General features: G+C 42.0%; 2 protein-coding genes and 1 long non-coding RNA gene across 4 annotated transcripts in view; 1 reads left to right on the top strand and 2 right to left on the bottom strand.

The window, feature by feature from the left end:
* The window catches only part of RASGRP1 (RAS guanyl releasing protein 1), a 43,365-nt gene extending 36,408 nt beyond the window's left edge, over positions 1-6,957 (top strand). Inside the window, exons 14-18 of one of the 2 annotated variants that reach the window (XR_014156150.1) lie at positions 721-757; positions 1,491-1,637; positions 2,675-3,045; positions 3,704-5,627; positions 5,884-6,957. Coding sequence is in view for 1 of the 2 variants with exons in the window: in XM_081860388.1 (XP_081716514.1) it covers positions 721-757; positions 1,491-1,637; positions 2,675-3,045; positions 3,704-3,835 (687 nt within the window). In the remaining variant the exon portion in view is untranslated. Of the gene's footprint in view, positions 1-720; positions 758-1,490; positions 1,638-2,674; positions 3,046-3,703 lie in introns of both variants that reach the window. The other variant, XM_081860388.1, reaches the window with a different exon arrangement.
* A 373-nt stretch (positions 6,958-7,330) lies between these two features.
* Positions 7,331-18,731, bottom strand: FAM98B (family with sequence similarity 98 member B). The gene is made up of 8 exons (XM_081864348.1): positions 18,600-18,731; positions 15,285-15,433; positions 14,113-14,247; positions 12,755-12,939; positions 11,674-11,754; positions 11,322-11,438; positions 10,533-10,700; positions 7,331-10,182 (listed from the first exon to the last, which is right to left on the bottom strand). The coding sequence occupies exons 1-8, from the start codon at positions 18,662-18,664 to the stop codon at positions 9,883-9,885; spliced, it is 1,200 nt and encodes a 399-aa protein (XP_081720474.1). The 5' UTR covers positions 18,665-18,731; the 3' UTR covers positions 7,331-9,882.
* LOC309345265 overlaps positions 7,331-21,192 on the bottom strand; it is a 332,679-nt gene continuing 318,817 nt past the window's right edge. The window contains exon 2 of the long non-coding RNA XR_014158147.1: positions 7,331-8,126. This is a non-coding gene — a long non-coding RNA (uncharacterized lncRNA). The remainder of the gene's footprint in view (positions 8,127-21,192) is intronic.

The raw sequence follows: 21,192 nt of genomic DNA, 5'->3' as shown, positions 1-21,192 counted from the left end.
TTGCCCCTTTAGCTTTTAATAGTATAATTGCTATAAGCTGCCAGAATGAGGAGGAACCATAGCTTTTCTTTTCTTTTTTTCTTTTAAGATTTTCTACCCTCCCGACACTGTAAGATCCCATGGCGGGTTACAACAATAGAATCTACAATTATAAAAACAAATAAAACCATCACAATTATAAAACACATTAAGCAGTTCCAAATGGAGCAGAATACTATAAATTCAGCAAAAGTGGTGGGTAAAACATGCTGGTAATTTTCTTAGACAATTAAGAATCTAAGGGAGTCTAGATTGTGATTGTGGTTTAGATTTTGATAGTTTTGGAGCTCCATGGATGATAGCAACACATCTCTTGCATAGGATTTTCTAGTGCTTTTTAATATTTTTTTAAGAAGGCACAGGTACCATGAAGTTGTCACAGTAAGTGCTACACTTTTAACATTATTTTTTTAAAAAGTTGTGGGTACTGCTTACCTTTGAGTACCCCCAGAAAAAAAAGCACTTGGATTTTCTGTTTGGAGATTTAGTCTGAACTTAATGGGGCAGAGCATTGATTTTTGAAAAGGAGAATCAGAAAGCCTCAGATCACATATGCAGGTGGGTCATTTTGATTGGATGACTTTGCAGAATTGGAGTAGTGAATTGAGGTTGAGGAAAGGTATGAGTCTACTGTCTTAAGTTCACTGTAGTGTGATAATATGTCTTTGCTTGAATTTTCAGCTCTGGGGAGTTATTAAACAAGGATATAGATGCAAAGGTAACACATTCTGCTTTTGTTAATGATTTTAAAGGGCTTATAAATGACAGCAGTGCTGTGGTTCTACACTAAGAGTGCCTTACCATATCCATGACCCCATTTTGTGTTGTGAAACTTTTTCCTTTGAGAAATAGACCTAAGAATAAGCTGAGAGACAAAGTCTCAATCTGTAGGAAGTTCAGAGGGTCTAGCACGAACTACCTAGAAACACTCAAAGTCACCCCCAGTGTCTCCCCACCCCCTGGCTACTTCCAGCTCTCAGATCCTGCATCCTTCTAGAAAACAACTTAGATAATTTAAGGAATCATTCCCTCCTACACTCATACATTTTGGACATTAAATGGTAGGCGATTGTATTGCTTGGACACTAAGAAGCAGCAGAATGTAACACAGCCGTGTGATCTGAATTAAATATTGCATTAATAAATATGAAAGTGGCACAAGAAGTAACTCATAGTAAAGGAAAGTACTCCATCCTTGCTTATTACAACTATGGCTGCAATCCTAATCACACTTAGTAGGGAGTAAGCAACATTGAACATAGTAGAGTCAATCATGCATCGACTTGTGCTGTAAGTTGGGGTTTTTTAGCATTTTGTGAGGTTTCTACAGAGGAAAGAACTTTGGCTTCATGGGGTGGGAAATGAAATATTAGTGTGAGAAAAGACACCCCTCCCCCTGCTTAGTTTTTGTTTCAAGCCAATGACCTTTCCTTGTTTGTATTTGTTTGCAGATTGTGGAATGAACTGCCACAAGCAATGCAAAGATTTGGTTGTATTTGAATGCAAGAGAAGAGCCAAAGTCCCAGCAGTGGACAACAGCCCTGCTTCAGCCCTTGCATCTAGTCTTTGTCCCATGGGGCTCAAAGAACACATGCATGGTGAGAAAGTTTCTTATGAAGAATTCATGAGTGAAGAAATTGGGTTAGCCCAACTTCATTCCACTCCTACACCATTTCCACCTATAGCAGCCTTTCTTAAACCTGAGGTCGCTGGGTGTTGTTGGACTTCAGATCTCATCATATCAGACTACTGGTCCTGCTAGCTAGGGATTATGGGAGTTAGAATCCTAGTTGTAAACCACGTTGCGTGCCTTTCTTTAAAAAGTGGAATAGCAAGATATACATGTTTTCAATAAATTTTCAGTAATCCTCACAAAAGCCCTATATTATTATCTCCACATTATGGATCATGTAAATGTTTTGTTTCTTCACTTCACCAATGCAGCCAGGAGTGATATTAATTAAGGAAGTGGGCAACAATGGATAGAAAGAGAAGTCTGGGAAGAATGATATGTACCGTATTTTTCGCTCTATAGGACGCACTTTTTCCCCTCCAAAAATTAAGGGGAAATGTGTGTGCGTCCTGTGGAGCGAATGCAGGCTCCTTGGCTTCAGCAATAGCAATGCGAAGCCTCCAAAGCGCAGAGGGAGCACTCCATCCACGCTCCGGAGGCTTCGTGTTGCTTTCGCTGAAGCCTTCGGAGTGCAGTGCGAGTTCCCGCTGCGCTCCGCGGGCTTCAGGTTCCTTTCGCTGAAGCCAGGAGAGTCTTGCTCTTCCTTTTGCTGAACCGGGAGAGCAAGACTCTCCTGGCTTCAGCAGAGAGGGAGAGCTGTGCAGCGCCCCTTCAGCCAAGCGGGAGGAGAAATGGAAGGGGCTCCGTTTCTCCAGCCGCTTCGCTGGAGGGGCACTGAGCAGAGAGGGGGAACATTTTTTTTTCTTGTTCTCCCCCTCTAAAACAAGGTGTGTCCCATGGTCCAGTGCGTCCTATAGAGCAAAAAATACGGTAGTTATATCAGCAAAGCATTTCACCTACTTTGATAATTAAGTTTAAACGATAGCATGCAACTCATTTTAACCACTGCCCTGCTTTCATCTCCCATATTTATATATTTGTGTGTTTTCCCATCCCCTACAGGTCTGGAGGAGGGAGGATTTCCATTTCCTAACGGAGAAGTTGTGGAGCACAGTGAAGGGAGCAAAGACAGAACTATTATGCTTATGGGGGTGTCGGCTCAAAAGATCTCAGTGAGGCTAAAGCCATCTGTGTTACACAAGAGTACGCAAACTGACTTAGTGGTGGCACATAGTGATGGGCTACCCAGGCAACAGAGAGAGCCAGGAACGCTACCTGAAAACACCCTTCTGCAGCCTACTCCACTGTCGCCGTGTCCAAGCCCGGTTCTTAGTCGTAAAAAGGCGTATGTGAAATGGGAAAACAAGGACTGCAGTCAAAAAGCAAAGCAGGAGCCCTGTGCTCTAAAACCCACATACCAGGAATTAGAGCAGGTACCGCAAACAGTTTCTAAGAATCACATGTAATAAATAACAGTGTGCAGTATTACCACTATGACAAATGGGAACCAGTTTGAGAAAGTCAGAATAGACTGGGAAGACCCAGGTTCAATTTTGTTCAGTTGGTAGGTAACATCCCTGATATATCTATTGCTAAATGTCAAATAGTTATAAGGGATGTGATACTTTTAAGGGAAGTAGCTGTCGGCTGCCTAATGAGTGTCATTGGGGTGGAAGCCTGATAACAAAGCAATCCCACCTTGTAATCTCATTGACTGGGCTGGGGAGAGAATGGCAGAGCTACCATCAAATCCATTCCTCTGCCATTTTCTTGTAGTCAGGTTGGGATGGAGCGACATTTTCCTTCTCCCTTCGCATTGCCTACAATGCATAAGGCAAAAAAAATCTATATATTAGACAGATGTGTTCTCTTAGATGCAGTAGCAGTAATTGCTCCTCTCTTATGCAGACAGCTGTTTATTTTTCACTCCATTTACTGTTCAAGCTGTTATAATTTGAATAATAGTTAAGTGAACCTGGAGAATAACATGCTAGTCAAGCAAGTGTTTCTGCTAAGGAGAATTGTAGGTACTGAAACTGTTCTTTAAAGTATATTCTGCTCGGATGACACCAACCTGTGTTTTCTGCTTAGGAGAGAAACATCCTTACAACAGAGAATGAAGCTTTAAAGCTACGGCTTAAACAGGCACATAAGAAAATTGAATTCCTCAGCATTCGAAGAAACCACATATTGGACAGCAGGGAACATGGAGACTGCTTGTAGCCAGGAGGACAGTAAAGGCAATGGGACCATTGAGGGCGATGCATTCAAACGTATGCAGAGCGGCAGGTTTTTATACAGAGGTATTCCTGTTCCGTCTTCCCTGTCCTGCCTGATATTAGTACTTGTGGGCGTATGCATGCCTTGTCAACAGGTTTCAAACAGTTTGCCCTTTGTTTAGCGGAAATGACGGCATTTGGAATTATGGCAAGAATTACTCTTGCTGCCTTCATAAGGAGGGGTGGAATTCAGTGTAGCTCTCAGTGTGCAAGGTTAACACACACAACGGTCCCAAAATCTGCTCATGGACCACCAGCACACCCTCCCCCAAAACAAACCTGCTCCAGAATATCTCACAAGCATTTGGAGCTGATTTTGAGGGCATGAGGCCGCGGGGGTGGAGTGGGGGGGCTGACTGCAGGCAGCAGGAAAGGAAGAGGGGGAACTTTATTATGTGCGCAGGCTCCTGTTACGCGAATGACACTGCAGTGCTGGATACACCCCCTACCTCTACAGCCAACCTTACTGCCCTTGGAGGGTTGGCATAATTAAGATTAATAATTCAAAACTGTAGCCCTGCACAATCAATACGTATTCGTTAGACCTGTGGACAAATAGCATTAGAGATGCTAAAAGCTGCTTAGTGTTGTCTTGCGAAAATCACTTTAGATTTCCATCTTATCATGATTCCAGAACTGACACATAAATGATGCACTGTAAAATATGGTATCAGACACTTGTGACCCTGTCTGTAGCTTGTGTTAATATTTATTCTCAACTTCTGGTTAAATCTCTGGCTTCAAATTGAGTCTATAATTTATTTTTTACAAGAATGACATTATGATGTGCCCAGCAATGGTGGTGTTTGTACTTTGTGTTCCACTGTGTATGCTTACTCCTTTTGGAGTAATTTCATGGTTAAATAAGTTTTTTTGTACTTTTACTTACAAAGCCTAGAGTAAGAGGCTTGTAAGATTATTTATGTGAGCAGCTTCTGTAATGTAAATTTGTGAGTTGAAGGAACTAGCTCCTGTTCTTATTGTTAGCTGAGCTGATAAAGAAACTACACTTTACAAACTGTAAATATATATGTAATATTTAAAACTGACCAAGCATGATTTTCTAAAACCTATGTGAACTGTGTTGATTCTTAGAAGCTATACACTAAACAAGAACAATCTAGGGAACATAGAAATGAAAAGCTAAACTGACACATCTGGCAAGTTTGCTTTTTCCTTTGCAAACATTTGCCCTCCTTCAGCAGTCTTCTCACAGGCAGCCGTTTTCTTTCTGGGCAAACCTACAAAGTATCCAGTCAAAACTAGTATTAGACTAGTTGGTCTACTCGTAACACACACATTTCCCTTCCTCCTTGTCATCTGAGCACTGATGGCAGTGGTTTCCACAGTTGCAATGAAGTGTTCTCTGGGGTAGGCCTTGTTTTCTGGCACAAAACATGGAGAAGACACCCCCTAAACCCTATGGGACAGTAGGATTTCATGTTAAACTAACTTTCTGTAAGAATCTTTGAATGTTTATGGAGTGGTTAACTGAGCCATAGGACTTGGATTCCATTTTGTCTCACACACTGTTTTAACATCTGCATGGCAATTGTGTGAGGTTTTGCATGACAGTGTCATTAGTAGGCAGGTGGTACCTGATTATAGCTTACCTTCTCAAATCCCAATGAGACAGTCAAAATTCTTAATGGGTGCTTAGAGTGAGTTATGAGATTGAGGAAGGTTGATAATCAGTTTGTTTAAGACAAGCATGTTAATTATTAGTAAATATGGTTGTAGATAGGAGAGCCTGCCCTGGGTAAGATGCTGCTTGGAAGTGCTACCTGGGCCCACGTGAGCAGTGATGAGTAGGAGTGCATTTTTCAAGTTATACATGGGGCACTAGTTGTACCCTTTCCCAGGAAACAAATACCTTGCCCTCAACATGCATGTATTGGTAAACCTAGATTTGATTAGCATAATGGGAAAATGCCATTCCACTTGTGGAAAGCTCAGTTTGTCCTGAGTGCAGCAGACCAAGCTATTAATAAGAAATAGTAAGAAGAAACAAATTACATCGGCCCTAAAAGAGCTACATTTGGACTGGTTTGCTAATTAATTTGTGGGCAGATTTCAGAGAACTGGAACTGACTTTTAAAGGCCTAAATGACTTGTTATCTGAAGGAAGCCCTTCACCTCCAGTATGATCCAATGAGACTCTCTCTGCTAAGAATGCCACAACTATCCGAGGTATAAACAGGGTGTGACTTAGATGACAGTCTTTTCAGTGGCAACTCTTGCCAGCTCTGTTACTATTTTGAAGAGCATTTGATATAGTTGCCTTTCTGAGTTGGGCTGAAATTTAACCTCTGTGAACAATTGGTTTTTATGATTCTGCACTGCTTTGTCATTCAGTATTTTTATATTGACTCAGGATATTTGGCTAGACCAGAGTACATAAAATAAATGAAGGTCCTAATTCTGGGGACAGTTGCACGACAATGAGCCTTGTGGAACTCACTGGGATTTATCTTGGGGTGAACTCCCATATGCTTAGGCTGTAGTTTTATCCTCTCAAGCAGCTGCATGCATGGTTTGTGGTAAGGCTTTGGTGCCACACGCACAGTTCTGTTAACAAGTACGGTTTTGTCAAGGGAGCATAGGTATGGGTCATCTCCAGTGCAAGCAAGTGCATGTATTACTGCTCTAGCACACGCATGGCAGCCATTTCGAACTTTTTGAAAGACAGTATCTTGACATTCAGCTGTCCATGGGTGGTACTGACCTAACTCACCGTCTTTCCCTCCGCATTCTTTGTGCCAAATACACATGCCAAAGCAACGCAAACTTGGCACCTTGTTAGGCCTGTTGTCTTATATTTATGCCAGTCACCTCACATTTACAGTTGTTCAAACAAGATGAAAATAGTAAAATAAAAAAAGTATTAGAAATACGTTATAACACCAACTGTGTGTTATTTTTCTTTAAATAAATTGCTTTCATTGACCATGATATATGTGAAACTATGACAATCAAAGAAACTGATCTATAAAATGTACAGGCTATAAAGGTTGGCTAAAGTGCAATTTTTTGTTTGATATTTATTAAAATTAAGTTACACAGTAATTTTTTGTGCTCTGTTCTTGAACTATCTGTGGTAGCCTTGGGTCTGGCAAGAGCCTCCAAAGACTTTCAGTTCTTAGCTGATCAGCCAGATGCAATTCCCATAATTATTTTTGGCATAAGGTGCTGAAATTTTCATCCTGCCTCTCTCAGTTCCATGCAGAGAATGTTTCTTAATGCAGGTGCACCCCACGTGGTGACAGCTGGTATTTACCATCAGACAGATGGTTGCCCTGATCTACCACATTATGTTATTTAATTTCAAGCACCATTGCCACTGCCAATCCCCATACTGCTGGTTCCTGATCACAGGCCTGTCCCTATTGCACACTGTAGCTAGCCAGTAGTATTCAATGTACAAAAAGCTACATTGATAACAGCTTTACAGTACTTTATTTCTCAGTGCTCACAGGTGTAAACAACCTATTTCTTAAACACAAAATACTCTCCAGTTGGTTGTCAAAAAGCACAAGGTTTTCACTATGTCCACAAGCATTTTTAAAAGGAAAGTGTTCAAACATAAATGGAATTGCTCTTAACACAAAACTATTTACAGAAAATGTGTTTCACAAAATACAGTTCAGGTTTAAAACGTACAAAAAACCAATTTATAGAAACGTTCGAAAATTAAGCAAGTTTAATTTATTGCATTTTTTTTAGGTTGACAAGACACACCTGTATAGGGATCAAAACTGCCAGTAATTTACCGTTTTGAAATATATTGTGATTTGCAAAGGGTGAGGAATGTTTTAAAAAAATAGTTTACATTTTTAAAAACAGGGTAGATCGATGTCTTAGGGTGGAATTTACTTAATGAATGCTGTCAAGGAAAGCCCTGTGCAAAGACTTTCAGGCTTTCCCCAACCTCTGGCTCACAGAACCCCAGAACAGCATGTAGGGGAGGAGAGGGGGTGGCTCCATCTGGCAAGCTGATCATGCTTGGGCAGAGAGAATATTTGTAATATTCCACTCTTCGCTTTTTTTCCTTCTAGCTGGGGATAGTTGTATAACCTGCTCTCCATATATAGCTAACTAAAAACACTAACTCTGTACTAACAGCTAGATTGAGCTTAGGATATGTGTGTACGTAACTCTGTATACAAGGAAGGAGGACAAAAACTCGTTTTTCTCCCAGGGAAAGAAATGCAGGAAAGAGGCCCCAACAGTGGAACCTTGGTTTTCGAACGCAACCCATTCCGGAAGACTGTTCGACTTCCGAAATATCCAAAAATCAAGGATCAATGGGCGGTCAGCAAAATCCATTGAAAAAACGGAGAAAAACGCCTCAGAAGCCGTTCGACTTCCGAGGCGTGTTTGAAAACGGAAGCAACTACTACTGGGTTTCGGCGTTTGGGTTCCGAATCGTTCGGTTCCCAAGATGCTCGAAAACCGAGGTTCCACTGTCCTATTCTTCTGCTTGCTCTAGTGGTTAGCTTTGTCAAATATTTCCAGCCCCTGTGCTTACTTATTAGGAAGCAACGATGATGTAAGAATGACATCAGGTGGGAGGGGAAAGTTGCAAGGACAACATTTCTAGGCCCATGTGCACACATCTTTTCCTTCCTTCTCAACAGCCAACTCCGGTAGAACACACTGGGGACCAGTTAGTTTTATTGTAAGTTCATGGTATAGGTCAATTTTATGGAACTCCTGATGTTTGGAATTTTGTCTTTTCCATATTGGGTTATGGCATTGGCAATTAGGCTCACCACATCAAGTGGTGTGTAAACCCTTCCTTTCAACTTAGAAGCAGTAAGAGTTGGTGGGTATCCTCCCAGCAGTTTTGCTGTGCTCCCTGAGTCCTCCTCAGCTACAAGGTTAGGAGGAAAGTTTGGAGCAAGAGGCCCCACATTCTTGCAGAGAAGAGAAGAGAGGGGGGAGTTACCTGCAGCTGCTGCTCAGTGGGGGGTCTCTGTGCCGCACCATCAAGCATCAGCAGAAGCTTGCACTATCCCCCTTTCTTTCTCACAGGAAAGAGAAGTGGGGAGATGAAGACACTTTCAGCAGCTACTCAGCAGAGAGACTTGGCCATGCATCAGGTGAAGCTGGAATACTTTCCTCCAGTGTTTCCTACAGGAAAGGAGCAATCTTTTTTTGCTGTTGGGAGAAGGTCTTTGCTTGCAGCCAGCCAGCTGGCAAGCAGAAATAGTCTGGCAATCACAATTTTTGGCTTGGCTAGCAAGGCCAACCAAAAAATGCAGACCTCCAATTATCGTCACTGCAAAAAATAATAATAATAATACAGACTTGCATCCCCCCAGCATTTTCATGGAAACCTCCTGCAGTTTTAATTTTGAATCCGATAACATTACAGCTAGTATACATTTCTACATTTTTCTTAAAAGTTTTGAAGAAATTGGAGGCCAAATCTAATATACAATGCTTCCCACGTTTGAGGGAATCACTGCAATTTGAAAACTTACAAAGAAAATCAATTTTAATTTTATATTCTGTTTTATTTTGTTAATGCTCATGTTTCCGAAGCTTCTCTTATTACATAAAAATCCAGATCCCAGAGTCAAAAAATCCACTTGCTTCTTTAACCGCTATTTTACACTTAAAACATTTAAGGCCATTGCGCACATGGAACATTTTCTACATAGATATCACTTCTATACAGAAAACCTTGCATGTTCTCTGGGCTCACAGTCTCTCACAGACGCTGCATACAGGAACTCCCTGCTAACCATGGTTTTAGACCACATATAGATCATCACGTCTGACAAATGCACACACGTACATGCAAGCTCATAAAAGGAAGTCGCATGTGGAGGAAAGCTATCATGAGCAAAGTGATTTATAGGGAACCGAATATTGTAATTTTCAAAAAAGCATGACCAACATAATTCAAACATCATGCTGCAAAGTCAGCTACAATTTATCCCAGACTCCCAATGAACAGTTTATGTCAGTTAACATTTAGTGGTATCAGTATCTCCTGTAGGCTCCTCCCCCTCCCCTTCCACCATATGACTCGCCATACCCACCTCTCCCACTGTAGCCTCCTCCCCTCCCTTGAAAACCCCCTCCCCCTCCTCTCCAACCTCCACCCCCTCCTCCTCCTCTACCACCACCCCCTCCCCCCCAGCCACCCCCTCCTCCTCGACCTCCTCCTCTGCCCCCTCTACCACCACCATCTTGTCTCTTCTGCCAAGGGGGCATTTCAGGTGGTGGTGGGTCAATTTCTGTTGGTCTGCCTCCACGATCTGGTACTCTTCCCATCAAGACCTGCAATGGAAGCAAAGTTTTAAGATTTTATTTTAGTACATTTCTATTCCATATTTCCCCCATCACTGAGCACATGGGGCTTCCAGGGGATGCTCTCCTATCAACGCCCTGAGATCTACAGGTATAGGGGTAGTATACAAATTTAATAAATAATCCAATAATAATAATAAAGCCAGAGGAATTCAGATTCCTCAGTGCACAGTTACCAACCTCATTAGATTACCAGGAAGACATTCAGTTATTAAGCACTTCACACATTAGACATGTTTACAAGCACTGGCGTATTATGAATGGTTGGGTCAGCTCAAGAAAGCTCCTAAAGCTCATCTTGCATGAGGGGGAAATCCTACCTTATTGATAGAGCAAACGGTCTTTTCTCGTGACGATCCACTGCTTGTTCTTATGATCTTCGACAAGTCTTCACGAGCTGCTAGAAGATGGGCTAATGAAATAGTTGATTTAGGAGAGAGTCCATAACGTTTGGGTTGATAAATCCTTGCAATATCATCTGTTTTCACCTTAAAAATAAATGTAGACATATTGCAGAGTTGCAGAAATATTAAAACAAAAGCGGGGAGCACTTTAAGTTATGTCCAATATGCCATGTGTTCCTTTTTGCAGTCTAGTATCACATAAGGTCCTTGCAACAAGAGGAACAGCTGGCCGAACGCCTTAACATTTGTCGCTATTTGAGTAATGCTATAGATGAGGAAGGTTGCAGTTAGGAGGTAAAATGAATCATACATGCATTCAGAGCTTTATTTTAAGGTGGTGTTGTTTTTGCTTCATAGCTCCCACTGCCAAAGTTGCAAGCCAGTTTTCAGTTTAAGCAGCAGCTTGCCTCTTCAGCTGCCAGCACTCATGCAGAAGGAATTTCAAAGAAACTGCAGTTGCACACATAGTTCTTGGCTATATGTATACCTTTGAACTAGTATTTTTAACAGAAAAATATCTAATACAATCCCTTTTTTTAAAAAAAACCCCACTATGCCCTTGAATGTAGAGAGAAACCAGTAACTAGGATTCTCTCTAGTATTTACAATATAAAACTGTTATATTAACAAATTGTGCATCATCAATTAAATGCTTGTGGAACCACAGCAGAGTCAGCTACCAGGAAGTTGATAAAACATATTTACCTTTGCTCTATCGGACCAACCAAAGGACTGTACAGTTACGTCTAAGCGCTTCATTAACATACGACGACGGCATTCATATTCACTGAGAAGAGTCTCGTTTATTTTTTCCAACCTTCCCTATGGCATTGGAGCACAAAACAGTTCAATAGCAGTCTAAAATACAGAAAATACTTTAAATAGTCACAACACTTTTCAACTGCAGGTGCTACAAATTTCTTCTTTTATGTCAAAAATCATAGAAGAATGCATTCACTTTTGATCCAAATAAAGACAGAAAAGCAAAAAGCCACAATCAATTTCAGCAGGTATTTGTATGCTATTGAATATAAAAGTGAAAAAACTTAATTTTTACCATTTGATCTGCATTCAAAGGAGTTTTAAGCAGAGATTTGCCCACATAAGTGTTTGGCATTTTTGATAAAATGTCCTTAACCTGAAAAAGTAAAAGATACATATATTTATATAAAACCAATTACAAGAATCCCGTGTATCTACATAGTGACACTAAAGTACAATAGAATTTCCACAAAGACAATTGGATCCTTTCTCTCAATGTCATCTTATGAGATGATTCACACAGGCAGGCCAGATGCTTCTTCCCCCTCACCACATGACTGACTCCTCCTGCCTGTATGGAAGTATGGAAGATTGCCGTGTTCCCTGGCTGGTTCACTTAGGAGTGAAACACTACCTTTCTTCTTCAGCTGCTGCTGTTAGAAGATGCTAGGTGCTGCAGCCAGAGTAAGCAAGGGGACAGCAGCGTGGAGAGGGTCAAAGGGCAGGCAAAACAGCTACCACACATAAGAGCTGCTACAGTCATCCAGACTTCTTTCTGGGTTCCTGTGCAGATTTCTTCACACATGAAGGGACATCTAATGTGGAAAAGGGGTTGTATGGCTGTCCTTACCAATGCAGGCTCCATCGCTACCATCCACACCTGAGGGTGAGGGGGGAATAATAGAATCACAGAACTGTAGAGTTGGAAGGGACCATGAAGATCATGTAGTCCAACTCCCTGCAATGCAGGAATCTTTTGCCCAAGGTGGGGCTCTATAGGAAACAACTATGCAGGCTTTCCCTGATGCCATAATTCTTTCCAGTTGAACAAAAACCTAGGGCATTTCAGAGCAACTACTAGCTGTGCCATTCTTCTAGAAAAGGGGGTGTCAGAACTCACCATGAACGCCTCCCTCTGTTTTAGAATGGCAACGGTGCCCACCTGAGAGGTGCCAGAACTCACCTGAAAGGTCTTGGAATGGAGTTCTAGTGAGTTCCCACTGAAAAAAAGCTCCTAAGCAGGTAACCTATCTGCCTGTCACCCTGAGAATGCCCTTTTGACTCCTTGGTTGTTGATTTTTTACAGGGGACTGGGGCTGTGCAACTGTACAAAACTAATACTTATGGCACTCAAATGTAGAAAATACACACTGTACCTTTGACTCTATATTGCTTAATAAGACCGGAATATCAGAAGATGAAGGTGATGACTTTGGTAGACCCAGGACGTCGCAGATCATTTGGATTTCTTGGTGGATGTCATTATTCTTCGTCAAATGAGAACTTTTACGTTCTTTCAATTTCAGTATCTGCAAAGCCTGAAGTTCTGTGCTTAAAAATACTGGGGGGGGGGGGGAGATACGTAAAAGCTAGAGAAGGATCTGTGAATGTGTTTCAACAAGCAAACCAGTAAGATTAATGCTTTCTGGTCAGAACTGGATGACGATGTAAATATGAAAATTAAACAAGATGCGAAGAAAAAATGGAAAAGAATTTAAAAGCCATGTCAGTGTTGTGACTTTTTCAGCCCAAGGGCTACAGAGACCAGGCAGTGAGCAACCTTGCAGGGGCCACATGCCATTGGTTGGCAGGACCAGAGTGGGTGGAGCCACAGATGTGTGGAGCCTGGCCTTTGGAATGTGGGTGGAGCCTGACCTTTGGAATGCTGCTTGCTGCACTGCCATGCAAAAGTCAGAGATCTCCCCTTCCTCCCATTTCTATCCAGGCAAGCAAGAGGCATTGTTTCAATCCAATGACACATTAGGGCCAGCAAAAGCACTTGAGGGCAGGGACAGTGAGGGGTGTGGCTTGGGGAGAGGGGGAGTGGCCTGGGAAGAGTCCCAGGGAACAAGCAGAGGGCTGAAGAACTGAATTTGGTTCCTGGGTTCCACACCCTTGCTACAACTGTTGCACATAATAATGTTTTAAGTAAAAATGAACGATGAAAAATGCATCTGAAATATATTTTGATATAAACTTCCTTTTCAGATTATCAGTCAATAATTTAATGACGTGTTAGGAAATCCACATCTAGAGAGAGCCCCCTTTTCCCTCTTAGAGAAAATAATCTGCTGGTTTGTTCATACTGACCAAGCCTGTCACAATTACTTGGAGAAAGATTAGCAAGAACCAGGCTGCACTCTTGAAAGGAGCATCTGGTCTAGAAATAATGTGTGCCTGATTTCAAACAGAGCCCAGGTCACACAAACCATTCTCTGCCCAGTTATAAATGCAGAAATGTAATGGGGTAGATGTCAGCAGTGGAAACCAGCACTGTGACTTCCTGAAAGGCAGATATATGGCAGCATAAAGTGGACCTTTTTTTGTTCAGTTGTAAACTATTGTACCCGGGTTTCAAATATTATTCTCGGCTGCCATGCAGCTACTGCGATGCATAAGACTGGATGTAGGCTGTACAAGGCCAGAAAAAGTGGGCCTTTTCTGTCTCCAGAATGCTGTGTGAAACAAAACAGTCGCCTGTAAAACTGCAAACAGAAAGACTCTGGTAACTTACATAGGACTTTAAGACAATCTTCTTTCTTTTTTAACCGCTCTTTAATTTCTCCAGACACAAGTGTTGAATATGGACAAGCCAGCTCTTTTAAAAAGCCACTCATCTCAAGCTGTAAACTTTCAACGTCTTCACCACCTTTAACAGAACATATAGGAGAAGAAAGTGTCATACACTTAAAAAACCCTCGTATCAGGTTCCAGCTCTGGTGCTTAAAAAAATAGTTGGGAACCAGGTGAACTAATTCAGAAAAAAATATCATACAAATTGCTCTTAAGATTTTTAGGTAACATTTTGCTGAAAAAAACTAATTTTAAAAATCAGAATAATGTGATGCTCTGAACTAATATCATATCCTCCAGAATTAAGTCAGTCCAACAAAAAGACAAAATGAATGGCAGAGAAACACAACTTGAATTTATTTTTGTGCAGGGTATTTTGTATTTTGCAGCAGCAAAGAACAACAAGTATAAACCCATTACGGTATTGGCCTGAATATAAACCGCACCTGAAAATAAGCCACACCTTTAAAATTGGAGGGGGGAAAGGAAAACAAGAAAAATATAAGGCGCTTCATTCCTTGCTGCTCCTGGCTGCATACAAGAGGCTCCCAGCTCTGCAGAGTTTCACAAGCTAGAAGGCAACTGAAATCGACACTGTGTGTGTGTAGCTAATATGTTTCTCTCCACTGCCTCAACTCACATGTGATACCTTTTCTGCCTTCCATTCATTACACCTGAAAAAGGCTAGGGTCTCTTTTTGTCTGCCTTTGTAGGGCGAAGTCAGGTACCTTTCCTGTTTTAAAGTGCTTGTGTTTGAGTTTCGGTTCAAGCAATGAAGGTTTTAGGGTCATGTTCACCAATATAAAAGAATCCTCTTAATTTTTTTGAGTGCATGATCTGTTCAATCAGGTGACAAAACAAACACAATTTCCCCCCTTCGATAATACATCCAGTTCCCCAGGTTAGAAAGACTGTATGTAGAAACATCACTACTTTTCTTCATTAATCGTGTTAATATCACAGCAGAATGTCAAAAATCACTTCAATTATCTCCACAACAAATTCATTTCCAAAGTGAAACATTCGTGAGATGTTTATAGATAAATTACAAAATGGAAAGCTATGACAAACACACAAACAAGATTCCAACAGATTAAAATCATGTCAAATTACCAGCTGTTGAGGAGATGCTTTCTTCCAAGTCACACAACGACTGTATTTGGGAACTTAACCAAACACAAAGATCGCAGAAGTCTTGTGAAGCCAGACCACTCTCAGCTGCTTTATTAAGGGCATCTTCATCCAAAAGAGGGCCTTTGTACCTGGGGAGCAAAATACAGAACACAAAACATATGACCTAAGTACAGGAATTAAAATTTAAAAGTAGAAAAAATGTTTCACTGTGGAATTTATTCAATCATTCACAAATATTCCTTTATTGAAAAGTAAGAGTGTATTATTGTTGGATAGTTCAGTGTGTGCAATTAAAGTGGTTGTGAATCAAAAATAACTCTTTTTGTTTACCCATTTTTAAAATGTTTAAGGGAAACAGAACTTCAATATGGATATGTTTTAGTGACAACAAATCTGTACAATATGCAGAGGAGTGCCTAATGTAAAATTAAAATACAGAACACAAAAATACAGAACACAAACATTATTTTTTGTAGTAACAAAAGAATTGGCTGGGGGTTTTTTGGCTGGGGGGTGGGGAACAACTTTACTTCTTACCATTATGTCATTTGTTCCTTCCATCTCTTGACTCCACAGAAATGAATTAAACCATTATTTTTATTATTTATTAAGCCTGCAACCAAATGTTGATTATATGAGTTTTAATCTACCAAATAAATTCACATATGGGATAAAACTATTTGGGAAGAATATGTTTTCATCTTAGAAGAACCATTCCTCCTGTGTGTGAGAAATGAGAATGCCTCTTTTAACATGCATTTATATGCACACTGTATTCAAAAATTTAAAAAATCAAAATCTTCTGCCTGATTAATCAGGGGCAGTTTTTTTTAAAAGCCAACTACAAGTTTGTAAATTTGTTACTGTAAATGGATGGAAATCCCATGGCAGTTTTTGTACTATCATTTTTAGAGAATGGTCAGCAATGTTTCAACATGTTGCCAATACCTGTATCAAATGCCAAGCGTAACTTCACACGCTGCATTCCAAGGCGTACACCTAGGTTATTCTAAATGCATCATACAGACTATGTAGTACTTCAAATATCAAAGGCAATATGCATTTGACTAGTTGTTGCTGGAGAGCAAAATTGGGGAACCTGTGGGCTTTCCATCTGGTTGGCCGCTGTAAAAACAGGATGCAGGACCAGATGGGCTTTTGCTATGAACTTTCCAGGATGTTCATAAAAGCTTGAACTGTAACAAGCACCTATAACATTACTGGATACATGTGAACTTCTGATTCACCTGCTACTCCATACAGAAGCAAGCGAGTACAGTACAGTGGTCCCTTGGGTTACAAACACCCTCGGGTTACAAATGCTTCGGGTTACACACTCCGCTAACCCGGAAGTAGTACCTCAGGCTGAGAACTTTAACTCAGGATAAGAACAGAAATTGTGCGGCGGTCGTGCCATGGCAGCAGGAGGCCCCATTAGCTAAAGTGGTACCTCAGGTTAAGAACAGTTTCAGGTTAAGAACAGACCTCCGGAACGAATTAAGTTCGTAACCAGCATGCAGTATTGTGCTGCTGTGTGTGTGAAATCAATAAAAAGAGAGCAACATTTTATGTAACTAAGAATGAAATACAAAAATTCATTTAAAACTCCCATCTGTGAAATACAAGCACATGATAAGAGTTTACAGTTGCAACATTTGACCTACACCCTGCCGATAACCCTAGCCTCACTGCATTGTGCCTTTTAAAAAATTTTTTACACACTTTTCCAATACTTGTTGGATGGAATCTCATTTTGAGTCTAGTTTTGCCACATGCCAATTTCTCATTCAGGGACACCACACATGGGGCATGAAGAAGATAAAAAGTCCCTGGAATATGGTAGCATACATGGCAAACTATAAAACCTGGGGGTTCTTCCATCTCAATATGTACATTTTCTTCCCCATCAAGAAAGCACAAACCAGGGGAGTTAAATAAGTTTAAGGCTGCAATAACTAAGCAACCTTACTTGGAAGCTGTGACACTGAAACCACAGAGCTTTCTTCCTTGTGATCATGTTAGGAGGATTGGGCTGCCAGTGGGACATCAGTATATAATCATTTGTACCCACTGATTCTTACTTTCAATTATTCCAAGACTACTATGGTATTCTACCAACCTAACTTCCAGCTATTCTTTTTAAAAAAGTAAAGAAATAATGCATGTATTTTGCATGTATTACCAAAGTTCTTTGCTCAAAGCGGGAGCACTCCTATTCAGGGGCGCCAACTTATAAAAAATATTGGGGGGGGGGCAGGGGCCCATACCGACTTATAAAAAATATTGGGGGGGCCCCAAGACCTCCAAACCGCTGCTGCTGGGGGAACGAAAGGGGCGAGCCCCGGGCTGCCCCGACCTTAAGTGAACCTGTGAGGGCCCGCGGGGCTGACGCCAGCCCCACGAGATTGTTGATGGGTCGAGAGCCCGCAACCCCACCCCCTCTCTAGATCGGGAGTGGCTTTGTTTTAACTCATTATTGAATGTACTTTAAAAGGTAACTATCGTCAAACAAGGAAAATACAAAATACCAACATAATTTTGTGATTTTACAAAGCATAATATAACTAATAATTTTCTTAAATTATTGGGGGGGCAGAGCCCCCCCAAACGAATTTTTAAGGGGGCTCGGGCCCCCTCAGGCCCCATGGAGTCGGCGCCTATGCTCCTATTCAACTAATCAAATTAGCACATTTGGAAGTGATAAATACTGCTGCAACAGAGCGGACTCAGCAGTTGGTACTGAGTGAGCAATCAAGACTATGTGCCTGTTAAACACATGACACTGCGAAGTTGAGAAACAAATGTCTACCTATTATTATTCATTAAGACTTGGATATTATTTGTTTATTATTATTATTTGAATTTATATACCCCCCGATACCCGGAGGTCTTTGTTTTCTTTTTTAAACCTGTATTCACAACAAACAGTTTTGATTTCTCTCCCAGTCTTTGACCAGCAGAATCAGAGCAGCAGATTTTTGGAAGCGTGTCGCGCGCGCGCAAATACTGCACTTGGTCCACCCCGGGCTCCACGAACAATTCTCCCACGCACACGTGGGTCAAAGGGGAGGCCAAGGGGAACCCCGGGATTTCAGAGGGAGCGAAGGCGCTGGCGGCGAGTATTTGAAAGGGGTGCTACTACTGCATTGAAAAGGGGTGCCTTGATTTGAACCGGATTGGATGCGCGTCCCCGAGCGGCCCTCCTCTCCAGCCGGCCTTCCCGAAGCACCTCACTGCAGCGGTACCCCAACTTCCTCGCCCCGAGCTCCGCCGCGTCGCCTTCGTCCCGCTCACCCCAGAGCCTCCAGCGCGTCCAGGATGTCGCATTCCATTTTCAGATCCTGCGCCGGTGCCTTCATTGCCCGCAGCAGCCTCGGCCCCGCCCCCGAGAACGCCCGCCATCCGGCGCGCCGCTCAGAGGGGCTCGGCTACCCTCCCGCTGCCCAGCCACTTGGTTCCTCCTTGCAGTTCAAGCGCCCTTACAGATTAATCCCCATAAATCGGCACCGTTGCTAGGAATTTGGAAAAGGGAGAAAAGAAGAGACATGCACATTCGGGTGTGCATGATATTCCGCATAATCAGCAGCAGCACGGAATCTGTTCAGAGAGCCGCCTTAGATTAGGCGGAGTCAGCTCAGCTTTCTCAACTAGAGCGTGCAAACTTCCCTGCAAAGCCTGCTCGCTTCAGTTTTTTATTTCCCCACCAGTGCCGGATTTACGTATAAGCTAAACAAGCTATAGCTTAGGGCCCCCCAAAAATGGGGGCCCCCAAAAAATGAAAAGGGAAAAAAACTGCTGGATTGTACATTTTCAAAATATAAGATAGAAAACAAATAAAATAAAACCTACATACAGCAACAGTGGCAAATGACTTTAGATACCTATTAGGTCCATAAATTACCATATAGCATATATTCATCACAAAAAAGAGTGACAATTTGTTGTTGGCAAAGGGCAGCTGAACATATAAAGGGCCCCATTACCTCCAGTATCTGAGGGCCTCATCAAACCTAAATCCAGCCCTGCCAATGCCTAACATTTGCCTGTTGCCCCGATGCGACACGCATCTAGAATCATAGAATCATAGAGTTGGAAGAGACCACAAGGGCCATCGAGTCCAACCCCCTGCCAAGCAGGAAACACCATCAGAGCACTCCTGACATATGGTTGTCAAGCCTCTGCTTAAAGACCTCCAAAGAAGGAGACTCCACCACACTCCTTGGCAGCAAATTCCACTGTCGAACAGCTCTTACTGTCAGGAAGTTCTTCCTAATGTTTAGGTGGAATCTTCTTTCTTGTAGTTTGGAACCATTGCTCCGTGTCCGCTTCTCTGGAGCAGCAGAAAACAACCTTTCTCCCTCCTCTATGTGACATCCTTTTATATATTTGAACATGGCTATCATATCACCCCTTAACCGCCTCTTCTCCAGGCTAAACATGCCCAGCTCCCTTAGCCGTTCCTCATAAGGCATCGTTTCCAGGCCTTTGACCATTTTGGTTGCCCTCCTCTGGACACGTTCCAGTTTGTCAGTGAACTGTGGTGCCCAGAACTGGACACAGTACTCCAGGTGAGGTCTGACCAGAGCAGAATACAGTGGCACTATTACTTCCCTTGATCTAGATGCTATACTCCTATTGATGCAGCCCAGAATTGCATTGGCTTTTTTAGCTGCCGCATCACACTGTTGGCTCATGTCAAGTTTGTGGTCAACCAAGACTCCTAGATCCTTTTCACATGTACTGCTCTCAAGCCAGGTGTCACCCATCTTGTATTTGTGCCTCTCATTTTTTTTGCCCAAGTGCAATACTTTACATTTCTCCCTGTTAAAATTCATCTTGTTTGTTTTGGCCCAGTTCTCTAATCTGTCAAGGTTGTTTTGAAGTGTGATCCTGTCCTCTGGGGTGTTAGCCACCCCTCCCAGTTTGGTGTCATCTGCAAATTTGATCAGGATGCCCTTGAGTCCATCATCCAAGTCGTTGATAAAGATGTTGAATAAGACCGGGCCCAAGACCCTGTGGCACCCCACTAGTCACTCTTCTCCAGGATGAAGAGGAACCATTGATGAGCACCCTTTGGGTTCGGTCAGTCAGCCAGTTACAAATCCACTGAGTGGTAGCATAGTCAAGACCGCATTTTACCAGCTTCTTTACAAGAATATCATGGGGCACCTTGTCAAATGCATTGCTGAAATCAAGGTAGGCTACATCCACTGCGTTCCCTTCATCTACCAGGCTTGTAATTCTGTCAAAAAACGAGATCAGGTTAGTCTGACATGCCTTATTTTTCAGAAATCCATGCTGACTATTGGTGATCACAGCATTCCTTTCTAGGTGCTCACAGACTGTTTGCTTAATGATCTGCTCCAGAATCTTCCCTGGTATTGATGTCAGACTGACTGGGCGGTAATTATTTGGGTCCTCTCTTTCCCCCTTTTTGAAAACAGGGACAACATTTGCCCTCCTCCAGTCTGCCGGGACTTCGCCTGTTCTCCAGGAATTCTCAAAGATGACTGCCAGTGTCATCTAAAGTCGTTCCTGTTGAGTTCAAAGCAAGGGCATAAAAATGTTTCTTTTTAACCAGACCTTTGGTTGATTTGATTGACATCCTGTGCCCTTTAAAATGTACTGGGGTTTTTTTTGGGGGGGGAGGGAGGTGTTATTGGGTTGTTTTTATTTTGATTATGTATTTTGTGGTTTTATGTTTTGATTTTATTCTGCAAACCTCCCTGAGACCTGTGAGTATAGGGCGGTATATAAATTCAATTAAAAACAGAAATAAGAATAACGCTTCCAGATAAATAGGCACGGAACTGCAGCCTAAAATCTTCCGTTTCCCCCATTCAACATTAGCCTCTTTGGGAAAGGTTAAACAAATGTTCTTAAGTGT

Source organism: Podarcis erhardii (assembly GCF_964252035.2).
Source record: "Podarcis erhardii genome assembly, chromosome: 1".
NCBI classification, from domain to species: Eukaryota; Metazoa; Chordata; class Lepidosauria; order Squamata; family Lacertidae; genus Podarcis; species Podarcis erhardii.
Note: the sequence above shows the minus strand (reverse complement) of the source record. Positions and strands in the feature narration are given on the sequence as shown.

What these genes read in the sequence shown, in the direction of transcription:
- FAM98B (XM_081864348.1), bottom strand. Translation starts at nt 18,664, where the DNA reads ATGAAGGCACCGGCGCAGGATCTGAAAATGGAATGCGACATCCTGGAC. An exon ending in CTTTGAATGCAGATCAAATG is followed by an intron (nt 11,439 to 11,673) that starts GTAAAAATTAAG and finishes CCAATGCCATAG; the next exon opens with GGAAGGTTGGAAAAAATAAA. An exon ending in GTTGGTCCGATAGAGCAAAG is followed by an intron (nt 10,701 to 11,321) that starts GTAAATATGTTT and finishes TTTATTTTTAAG; the next exon opens with GTGAAAACAGATGATATTGC.